This window comes from Carettochelys insculpta, chromosome 5 (genome assembly GCF_033958435.1).
Source record: "Carettochelys insculpta isolate YL-2023 chromosome 5, ASM3395843v1, whole genome shotgun sequence".
Classification (NCBI taxonomy): Eukaryota; Metazoa; Chordata; order Testudines; family Carettochelyidae; genus Carettochelys; species Carettochelys insculpta.
This window is the reverse complement of record NC_134141.1, coordinates 5,963,714-5,976,009: the sequence shown is the minus strand read 5'-3', so window position 1 is coordinate 5,976,009 and position 12,296 is coordinate 5,963,714. Positions and strand designations below refer to the sequence as shown.

At 40.6% G+C, this 12,296-nt stretch overlaps 1 protein-coding gene across 2 annotated transcripts in view; it reads right to left on the bottom strand.

Annotated features, from left to right (window-relative positions):
* The window catches only part of HOOK3 (hook microtubule tethering protein 3), a 90,528-nt gene that overhangs the window by 10,505 nt on the left and 67,727 nt on the right, over nt 1-12,296 (bottom strand). For both annotated transcript variants that reach the window (XM_074994589.1, XM_074994590.1), the window contains 2 exons: nt 11,391-11,478; nt 2,141-2,175 (listed from right to left, as the gene is read on the bottom strand). In XM_074994589.1, the coding sequence (XP_074850690.1) occupies nt 2,141-2,175; nt 11,391-11,478 (123 nt within the window). The remainder of the gene's footprint in view (nt 1-2,140; nt 2,176-11,390; nt 11,479-12,296) is intronic.

The following is a 12,296-nucleotide window of genomic DNA, read 5'->3' as shown; positions in this document are numbered from 1 at the left end:
AGCTAGTAAGTCATCAAATGAGAAGGCTAATTATTTATAACAGGAGGTTCTTCAAGATGTGTGGGTCCTATTTGTATATCATGCATGCACCTGAGTCTGGATGTATTTCTAGCAGTCTTTATTGACTCACATCATTGCAGCCAAGGAAATAACACATTGTTGAGGTTAATGCCTTTCCAGCATCCCATCTTACTGCTGTGCATTCCAGTCCACAGCATTGGGGATGGCAGGCAGGCACTGAAATATAAACACAGACCACACATCTCAAAGCACCTCCAGTTATAGGTAAATAACTGTGGCATTATACACCATATTCTTTATTAAAATATGCTTACGATATAGATGGATATGACATAATTGGGAGGAACCTTCTGCGAGATGGCTTATGTAGGAGATTGTTGGAAAAGTTGTTATTTACTGGTACTGGACCCTTTTGGAATACCAGGGCTTTTACACTAGAGGACAAAGGGTTCCTGCCTTACCCAAGAGCTATAAAAGGAACGGGAGTGACATCACTGGTGATCTCCTCTGCCTCCACAAGCAGAGAGACACTGAAAACTACCACTGGGGGCAGAAGAGTTGGGCCAAGCTGAAAGGGCCTCTAGCTTGTGAGTTTCAAGTTTTGACCTGAGGATGAAAACTGCAGGCCAGGGTAGCTGGCTTTCAAGACTCTCTGTAATCTGCCTGTGGCAACATTTATGGTGAGGAATTACTATTTGTTACTACTTTCCTCAGTGGATCAAGCTTAATTTGCATGTTTTGTTTTATTTGCTAAGTAATCTGCTTTGTACTGGTTGCCTTCCAACATAGTCACTTAAAATCCACCTCATTGCTTGTTTATAACATAGCCCAGTTTGTACAATTCATACAGAGTGGGGGACATGGGGTGTTCACATCTTCCTCCACCACTGATGGAGGGGGCAAATTTCACATACCTTTGGGTCTGCACTCCATGGGAAGTGACACGTGAGTGCCTGAGCAAGGCCCTTAAATAGAGTTCTTCCCAGAACTGATCTCAGTGGCCGTGTCTTTCTGTCTTTCAGTGGCTTAAGCTTGAGGAGCCTTTAGAGCAGCGGTGTCCAATAGCAATTCAAGGAACTTATGGTCGTCGTCCTTCTATGTTCAGACACCGCTGCTCTAAATAAATGGCCTTCTCCTCCCCCAGAGCCAGGCTTCCCCCAGCCTCCCCTCTAAATAAATGCTCTCTCCCAGAGCCAGACACTCCCAGCCCCGATTCTAAATCAATGCCAGTGACTCACCAGAGCCACAGGGCTAGTGCTGCCACCACTGGGGCCAGGGCTGTTGGAGCTGCTAGGGCTGCTGCCGCCATTGGGGTGGTTCGAGCTGCTGGGGCTGCCACTGCCAGGGTGGCCAGAGCTGGTGCTGAAGCCGCTGGGGCCAGAGCCGGCGCTACCGCCATGCACTTCTCTCACTAAGCAGTGGGGCACGTGCGCAGAGCAGTGGATGGCACTCCCCACGTGGAGCTCCACGGGGAGCCACATGCAGCTCCAGAGACAGAACTGCCACACCACAGTGTCCTGTTCACCACATGTGGTGAGCGGTGAATGTACTGGACACTGCGGATGTGGAGCCGGGCTCAGCAAGACAGAGTTAAAAGTTGCCCAGACTGGCAGAACAGGCAGGCTCAGTGGTATCCCAATACCTCAACTGGCTTCTTCACAAGAGGGCAAATAGTCACAGTAACCACCTTCTCCTGTTCAAGTGACGGGGCCTACATGTATCCCATGCGTCTGTGAGTAACAAGCATGACCAATGTGGAGATGGGTGCAAGGATGCCAGCGGAAGTAAAGTCTGCAATTTTTTTTTTCAGGGCAACAGGAACAATTGCTCTCAATTTAAGCTTTACAAAATTTTAAATCAAGTTTTCTACCACCAGAAAATGACATGATCCTCAATCATTTTTCTTTGGCAAAGACTTTCTACACGATGTAAATAATGCTTGAATAATGTCTTTCTCAGGAATCTTTAGCTGTCTACACTTCTGTTGCTTATATATCTTCCAAATCATTAAGTGGCTACCTTCCTGCTACTACTACTGGGTAAACCCCCTCCAATATACAGAAAGTCAGTATCTGTATTTCATATAACAAAAACAATAAAGGAACATTTTCTTACTTACAGATGCTCTTCAAGCTTCTTTTTCAGAAGAGTGGACTAAAATAGAAAGTTGAGTGTTAACTATTTGAAAACACTGTGGTGCTGCCATATTTTCATTTTATTCTGTTTATACCTTACATTTGCAGCTGTTTTCTACGGTACTGTACTAATTACCCTTCCCTTTACCGTTATATGATCATACTGAAGACACGATGCTTTACAAACATTTCTCTGAAATTGGATCATTACTGAATAGATCTGTTTATTCGAAAAATTAATCTATTTCATTTGTTTTCTTTTCTCCCTGTATGTTTGGAGGTACTGAAACAAAATGACAGTGCATCAAGCTTTGTTGCACTGATGAGGCATTAAAGAAACAAATAAAAAAATGGCATAAAACCCTGCCTCCAAACTGATGATAATTTCACCATGGACTTTAGCAGGGCCAGGTTTTCAACTTCAAATTCTCCCTTTTCTTTTTTCCCCCAATTGTTTGTCCTCATATCTTTCTTGCTTTAATATAGACCCATAAACATCTCACACCTGTGGTGTTCTAAGCTATACCTTGTGGTCAAACCACAGCTGGAAAGCTGGTTTTGCATTTTTAAAAAAAAATCTTCAAAATAATTTTTCATTTCTGACAAAATATAACTTTACATATTTAAGCATCTCATTTTTTTCATCATACCCACAAATGCTTAAAATATGATAGTGTTAAGGAAACAGAAAGCCATACTCACAATAGCCTTGAGCAGAAACCCATGCCAAGAGACAGAGATAACATATTAGCAGGAAGCAAAAAAAACAGCAGCCAAGAGAAGAAACTATTTAATAACTCATGAACAGAAAAAGTTAAAACTAGTCACTCTTTTTCTGGATATGCACATTTTCCCTTCCTTTCTCATCCTGTCTCATTTACTGGGGACTTTTAGAAAGCAAGCACAAATTATCCATACCGCATTCAAGTGTGTGGGTATCTCTATTAAGGATGTTAAAATGATAAACTGGTTAAATGCCAGGTTCCATCACAGCCATGATGTCTCGCCACCCAGCCCACCAGCCTCTCCACGGGCCCGGCTGCTTTGGCCCACCATGGCTGGCTTCCACTGGAGTTCACTGTCAAGGACTGATTAACTGGACCCACATGCTTACCAATGTGCTTATTGGTTAAAAGTTTAACACCCCTAATCTCTACATTACAGCTTGATCCCCAAGGCTGGCCCATCCTAGAAGCAGCCCATGCCCAGAAGTCTCTACTGCAAATGAAATGAGCCTGAGTCAGCTGTCAAAGTCCAGCTGTTGGTTTTTCTTGGCTGTCTAGACATACCCAATTAATGCTTTCCTGCCTCCAAACTACAAACCAACCATGTCAAAGTGGGAAAGAAGCAGATATGTGAACAGCACACGCAAACTAGAATTTCATTGGAGAATAGTTGCTGGTTTTAAGAACCTTTCCGAAGCAGCACCAAATTAGTGACAAAACAGTCACGCAGTATGTAGTCAGTTGGATGGACCTATGGGCCATCAAGTAGAAAGATGGTTATTTTGTGGGGTGGGATGACTTTGAGCAGAGCAGCTCATGTCAAATTAATCTGAATTTCTATTTTCAGGTTACACTCTTTATTGTGAGCGTGAAGGCAAACAATGGCAGATCTTTGGGGCAGAGGCTACCTGTTTGTTCTGTTTGTACAGAGCCTTGCACAATGGGGTTGTGGACCATGACTGGGACTAATAGACTCTACCACAATTCACACAATAATAATCAGCAAAGGTATGACAAAGTAATTGCTCTATCTCCAAATTCCCCCCACCAAAGGAATAATACAAAGCCACCTATGGACTGTTTAAGTGCAGTCCAAGGAAAATGTCCTGCTGAAGCCTACACATTTGAAAACATATTTTTATGTTCCCTCTCTTCCTCTTTTCTCAGGATAAGCTCTTCGATTATTTCAGAGTAGAACTTTTTTGTTATACTTCCCACTCTGGCAGAAGATTAGGGGCCATACGCGCATATGGTACAAACTGGTGAAGATCTGCAGACTTCAAATGAGTTACAGCAATTTATACCCACTAAGGAATCAACTGTGTGTGGTCCCTTCATTCTTGGGATTTTTCCTATTACTTTCGTAGTCTCTGTGTCAAGTGTAAGGGAAGACAGGCACATGGCTCCTTTAAACAACCATCACCAACTGCTGTATACAGCACCTCAGAGAGGAGGTATGGCAGAATTCACAAGGTATTTTATCTCTGGACACTAAGAACTCCACTGATTTCAGAGACGAAGGATCAAACCACTAATATTGCCCAATCTCCTTCAGGTCTTATGAGTAAAAGACTAAGCCAACATTCAAATCTGGGCGTCCCACTTAGGGTGGGTCTACACAGAAAAGTTATTTTGGAATAATGGCCACTATTTGGAAATAACTTTGCAAGCATCTACACAGCAAAACCACTATTTCCAAATAATTTCGAAATAGTGGATGGCTTCTTTTCAAATTCTATAAAAATCATTCTAAGAGTAAGAGCGTCTATTCAGAAACAGATATTTTGGAACAGGAGCTATGCAGGCAGGGAATACGCAGCTATTTCAAAATAAACTATTCTGGAATAGTTTATTCTGAAATAACACTGCTGTGTAGACATTAACTCCAGAGTGCTCCCAGGGGCTCTAATCTGAAACACGCTGTATTGTGTGTGGATACTCTACTTTGAAATAAAGTTTTGCTTATTCCACGGCTTCAATGTAGTGGGCACACATTATTCCAAAATAGCTTATTTTGGAATAACAACTCCTGAACAAGCTATTCCGAAATAACTCTGTAGTGTAGACATACCCTTAGTGTTCTGATCAGTTGCGTGGAGACCACAAGAGGGCGTTTGTCTGAGATGATTTTTGCCTGCATACACTTGATTTTATTTTTATTACTCACAGAATGCCAAAGATGTGAACTGTGCCTTAGACACACAACAAGGATAGGCTCCTGCCCTAAAGGACATGCAATCTCTCAGATGGATACAATATAAACAATTCAGAGACACACAAAAGGTGAGAATGGCATGTTACAATTTATCAGTGATGGAAGATCAGGCAAAAGGGTGCATTATGCATCCAGTGTATGTGTTCTGCATTGTACTGTAGTCAAGCTAATATTTATATGACACACTTTACACATTTATGGCTGCTGCACATACCTACAGCACTACATAAGGATTAGAATAACGAGCCTTGTGGATAAGGGAGAAGTGGTGGATGTGGTATACCTAGACTTCAGTAAAGCATTTGACACGGTCTCACATAATATACTTATCAATAAACTACGCAAATACAACTTAGATGGGGCTACTATAAGGCGGGTGAACAACTGGCTGGATAACCATACCCAGAGAGTAGTTATTAATGGTTTTCAATCCTGCTGGAAAAGTATAACTAGTGGGGTTCCACAGGGGTCTGTTTTAGGACCGGTTCTGTTCAATATCTTCATTAACGATTTAGATATTGACATAGAAAGTACACTTATTAAGTTTGCAGATGATACCAAGCTGGGAGGGGTTGCAACTTCTGTGGAGGATAGGGTCATCATTCAAAAGGGTCTGAATAAACTGGAGAAATGGGCTGAGGTAAACACGATGAAGTTTAATAAGGACAAATGCAAAGTGCTCCACTTAGGAAGAAACAATCAGTGTCACACATACAGAATGGGAAAGGACTGCCTAGGAATGAGTACAGCAGAAAGGGATCTAGGGGTTATAGTGGACCACAAGCTAAATATGAGCCAACAGTGTGATGCTGTTGCAAAAAAAGCAAACATGATTCTAGGATGGATTAACAGGTGTGCTGTGAACAAGACACGAGAAGTCATTCTCCCGCTCTACTCTGCACTGGTTAGGCCTCAGCTGGAGTATTGTGTCCAGTTCTGGGCACCGCAGTTCAGGAAGGATGTGGAGAAATTGGAGAGGGTCCAGAGGAGAGCAACGAGAATGATCAAAGGTCTAGAACATGACCTATGAAGAAAGGCTGAAAGAACTGGGCTTGTTTAGTTTGGAAAAGAGAAGATTGAGGGGGGACATGATAGCAGTTTTCAGGTATCTAAAAGGGTGTCATAAGGCAGAGGGAGGGAACTTGTTCTTCCTTGCCTCTGAGGATAGAACAAGAGGCAATGGACTTAAATTGCAGCAGGGGAGGTTCAGGCTGGACATTAGGAAAAAGTTCCTAACTGTCAGGGTGATCAAACACTGGAACGAATTGCCAAGGGAGGTGGCAAAATCTCCATCACTGGAGATATTTAAGAAGAGGCTAGATAGATGGCTTTCAGGGATGGTCTAGAAAGTGCTTGGTCCTGCCATGAGAGCAGGGGGCTGGACTCGATGGCCTCTCGAAGTCCCTTCCAGTCGTACTCTTCTATGATTAGGGACAGCAACAATATATCTGAGTTAAAGCACAGAATCATAGACAATTAGGGTTGGAAGAAATTTCAGGAGATCATCTGGTCTAATCGTCTGCTCAGAGCAGGACCAACTCCTATTAAATCATCCCAGCCAGGGCTTTTGCAAACCAGACATTAAAAACGTCTAACAATGGAGATTCCACCACCTTCCTAAGCAACCCATTCCAGTGTTTCATCCAGCTCCTAGTGAAAATGTTTCCCCTAATATACAACCTAGACCTTCCTACTGAAACCTGAGACCATTGCTCCTTGTTTTGCCATCTGCCACAATGGAGAACAGCCTAGCTCCATCCTCTTTGGAACCCTGCTTCAGGTAGTTGAAGGTTGCTGTCAAATACGCTCTCATTCTTCTCTTCTGAAAACTAAAGTCCCTCAGACTCGCCTCATAAGTCATGTCAAATAACTAAAAGAAGTGATATGCTACAAAAAAGGTGTAGCAAACCTTTTTAAAAGAGCATTGTCAAGCTGAAAAACACACTCCTGTCTCAAAATTATGTATCTGTTGTTGTTACAAGTAACCCCTGCATTACAATTATTACTCCGGATAGCAGGAAAAATGTATTTTTCTCCATTTAAAACCAACAGACGTTGATAGCAACTTCTTAATTTTCTGAAAATTTCATAATTGCTTGTCATGAGCCCTGCTCAAAAATTTCATTTACAGTAAATTAAATTTCCTGTAATGCTACAGCAGCAGACTCTCAACTGGCTGTTTTGCGTTTTTTTCGCCATGTGGAAAACAGCTTATTCAGTTATGATAAATACTTGCAGGTGATTAGAGGTTAGTTTTATCCCACTGTAATTACACTAAAAGCACTTGTAGTTTTAAACACTGGCACACAATTATCACAAAAAGCAATCCTGGAAAAATGTTCAGGAGACAGATTTTTAAAAAACATTTAATAACTAATTTATGTCTACCTTGAAAGAAATTAGGGAAAGAAAACTGCTTTGCCAATGATTTCTTACCTGTATAAAGAAACAAAGGAAAAAAATTCCCCGGTAATCGTTTTTGCCCTGCACACTCAAAATAGAACTATATCTGTCTCCATCTGCATCATGCTAGGAACACATGTTCTTGAATTTGCAGAAGTGCCTGACTTCAGAAATAAACAATATTTTAACGCTTTGTGGGAGAGGCAATGGAACTACACAAACTTACAACAGCTTAAAAAAAAAAAAATCACACGTTTCCAGATGAATTACATTATCAATTGTCCAATTTTCCAGGTTAGTTGTACTGGCAGTGTAACCGTACAAGAGATTAAGATTTCAAAATTTGCTGAAAAGTGGCAAAAAAATCAAATCTATTACAACCTCGCCACATGAACACATGACTATAACAATTCACACAATTTATGCAGCAATTATTAGATCTTCATTACCCTTTTTTCATGGTATTGAAGGAACATTTTTTCTTGTAAGGGAAACCAACCTTCCCTTGTTGTTCAGCACAAGTCTATACTCAAAAGCTGTTAAAGTAAACCATGAATGGTGTACTCTGTAACTGATGATTTATCCCTCAAGAAAAGAGCAGTTTTCCCGGCTTGAAGTTTAAATCACTGTCCAGACTAAGGTCTCACCCAGAAGGAGAGATTTAAAATTATATTAAATAAAAACTAAACTGAATGATTATTTGCAGAACTGAGAATAATTTTCAACAACTCGCATTGCTTGAAACTTTAATTAAAAATAGCAAACTACACTTGTATATGTTTACTACTAAAAGTACTAAAAATACAGATTGTACTTTATACAGGTGAAATAAAAAAACTAACTACTAACTGAACCTTGTGGCAGAAATGGCAACTTTGGGAGATTTTACTGTCTTTATTTTATGTACCATTGGCTACAGTCTGCATATAATTCCTTAGGGGAAGCTGAGTACAATTCCTCCAGGATCTAAGGACAGTGGAGCATGATTTGACAAATTCACTCAGGTTGCAACCCTGGCACAAAAATAGAACAACACTGGGGGGCTTGCCTATACTAATTTAAACTGGCTTACCTAGGGGCCGACAAAGAAGGATATTTTGGATAAATAGAATGAGTTTAAACTGACTGAGGGCCTTCCTTCTGATCCAGGAAGCGGACAGAATCTTCTGTTCAAAGGGGATCATGACAATTCCTCCAGGGACTTTGGCCTATGGAGGCTTCATAAAGCTGATGGATGACACCTGATAAGCCGTTAGCAGGCATATATGTTCCCTGTAATGCTTTAACTTAAGAATAAATGTGCCTGCTTATAGGGAGGGAACTGTGTAGCCTGGGTGAACGCTGGGTCAGGAGTGAGATACAAGCAGGTCTCTATGAACTATAACCCTACATAAGTGCATTTGGCTACACATGGTTTTAGAATACCAGGATTATTTACTGTCATGAAAAATGTAAGTATATTACACTTAAAGTTAGCAAGCAAAACTGGAGATACGCATGAAGTTTGTGTATACTCACTAATCTTTGTTTCAGGCATTTTTGGTGCCTTTGTTGCCAATATAGGGCAAAATCTGAACCCCACACTGAAGCAAAGGGGGTCCTGGTACTAATTTTAGTGGACAAGGATTTGACCCAAATTTCACAATGAGAAAAAGCTTTGCTCAACACCAGATAGGGTTACTTATGGTGAACTCCCACTTACACACATACTTAAAAGTATGGAAATGTCCAGTTAAGACATTCTTTCACACATCTTTGTCCCCAACACATACATTCATCACTTATTCACTGGCCCCATTCTTGAAGAATAAGTTCCATACATGTACACCTCCATTACGTAATTCCACACTAAATATACCACACTCCTCATGTCACACTATAACAAACCTTAGCTCCAACCTTTGCACCACCCACTTACATATTATTGAGGTCCCAGTGAACTGTATGAATTATTTTTGCATAGGAAAGCATGAGGTTGGAGTTAGGCGACATCACAGGTACAAAAACTGTTATTGGCCATAACTGCCTGATAATTTCCATCCATTATGACAAAGTGAGCGAATGACCATGTCTTACTACCTAGGAAATCCAATTTCCTGGTGATTCTTGAAGAGTGTAGAAGGAGCTGCAAAGCTTTAGATAACCCTGACGCACTAGAGAACTGGAGACCCCGGGTACTATGGACAGTAACATATTCAAAAAATTGCGCTGGAACTTGGTAAAGATGGTCATCAGTTTTGGATGCATGTGGGTCAAACCAGGTGTGGCCACACCATTAGCTCTGGCTCTAAAAATCCTATGTATAGTGAGGATGATCTTTCCCCTCCCCTTGATTTTCACCAGAGTATCAAGGGCCTGTGCCAGACAAGTTAACAAGTGCTGGAATTTTGATAGGCAGGAGGAGGAAGGGTGGAGACTGGTGTTGGGATTGACCACCTGGGGCTCTCTGGAATTCTTTGGATGGTTCGCAGTTCTGAGACAGTCCCAGATGGTCACTGGGGTCAGATTTTTCTCACTGTTTAGGACACAATGACGAAACCCCGAGTCAATTGTTTGGTCTTTTAAGGGCTCCTCCATCAATAGATGTTAATAGAAAAGCTCCTATAAAGGGAGGCCCCTAAGGATACTGGTAAACTGAGCTTCCACTTGGGGAGTGCCTTCCCCCAGGCATCAAAGGCTCCTGATATATGTTAGTCAGTTGTGAGCATTTTGTTGCCACATGGCACACATAATTTAAATTTGTATTTTTAATCCATGTCTACCAAGAGAAATTCTGGTTTTGACCCATGTAACAGACTGGAAAGAGAAAGTATTTGAATCAGATAATGGCACAGACCTACCTTCAAAATCAATTATCTATTCTACACTACTTATTTTTTTTAAAAAACTTATGCTCTATATAAAACCTATAACTAATTTTAGGTAGGTATGCTTTATTTTGGTGTGATTTAAATTAAAACAAGAAATTTAAAGCAAAATAAGCAACTACACACAAATTTGCACTGGTTTAACTAAATCTGCTTTAAAACAGTAATAGTGAAGAAGAAAGCAACAGGCTGAAAACTTGTGCTTATGGGTTAGAAAGTAACAGATTCAAACAGGCAAGTGCACATACAACTCCACAGGTTATCGTTTTGTAGAGAGCTCTGCAGCTTGTGGCTTTTCAAGCACATGCTCTCAAAAATGGGGATCTGCAAAAACAATTTTCAGTGGAGAATTTTAAGTTATGGCTCCACCGCAACTGTACCTTTTCCCCAGTGCACTGAAAAGGCAGCAGAGCTATCAATACATGCGAAAGGCACAATAATGCCTCAGTAAGGGGAGATGATCATTTCAATTTCTTGGCTTTGGCCTGTGTAAATCTCAACCCTAATTTGCACTATGCAGATACATCTATAAGAGCAGTTCCTGGGATTTCTTTGGGAAGGAAGGACTTTGTTTCAGGAAAATAACACAAAGGAAACAAAACAAAACAACATGGTATATAGTTTACTAAATGGTACTGAAAATGGTGAATTTACACAATGTGGCTTTGATTTTTCTATATCTCACTGATCTACACAGTACAAACAGAACTATAATTAATGTTGAATTCACAAAAGGAGCTGGGGCACTGAAGGTAACAAGAAAGGGGATGCACTTCACGGCTTCTCTAAAAATTGTAATTAGTTTTCATTTGTTTTAGAAAAGAGTCGCATTTTACAAAAAAGAGGGATAGTTCAATTTTAAGGCATGTTGCTGAAATCTAAATTTGGGAGAATGAAAAGCTGCCAGAAATCTGCACCTGGACTATTTCTTCACAATATAATTTGTAACTGGTATCATTAAAAAAAAGCATGTTAGCTTAGCTGTTGGTATTTGCATGTAAGTATGATATATACATCTACTTACATCTTCAGCTTTTGAACCTTGCTCCTGCAAAGATTTCTGTAATTCTTCAACCTGGCACTGCACCTCTAGAAGTCTCTGATTTACCAGCCTAGAAAAGAGATACAAATTTTACTTTCCAAAGGGAGTGAATAATTACATCTGTGATTTTCACCTCTCTTTTAAAGCTTATTTTTCAAAGCATTTATTTTACTTTAAATACACTGACAGTTCAATACATTTCGAAGCTAGAGACACATTTTGGGTGCGCCAGTATTGTCCCACTTCCACAAGAGATGCAAAGCTATGTTAATTTATTCAAAGTCTATATCAGCTTTCAGAGAGATTACGGACATACTTTTTTGCTGTTTCCTATAGCAGTGGTTCTCAATTTTTCCAGACTACTGTACCCCTTTCAGTAATCCAATTTGTCTTGTGTACCCCAAGTTTCATGTCCCTTAAAAAAACTTCTTGCTTACAAAATCAGACATAAAGATACACACTTGTCACTCCGCACTATTACTGAAAAAGGCTTACTTTCTCATTTACGCTATATGATACGTCAATTGGTATGTGATACTTGAGCCTGTTTTTCTCTTGTGAGCCTTGTTTGAAGCCTGAGTTCCTCTACCTGGGGCTGAAGCAGTAAACTTAGCTTTGCAAGGTCCCTTGTGATGTGTCTACCCAGGCAACTACCTTGTTTACCACCTAGTAAAACGAGCCTTGCATTTGCAACCTTCTGCAATCCATCCTGCAGTACCCAGGTTGAGAAACTCTGACCTAGATGAGTTGAGTATCCCCTAGAATCCTTCTGCATACCCTCAAGGGTACACATATCCCTGCTTGAGAGCACCTCTGTCCATGAATACTCCAGGTATGGATATGCCTCTTGTGAGGTTTCTTTCCAGATGGACATCACAGGAAGCTGAA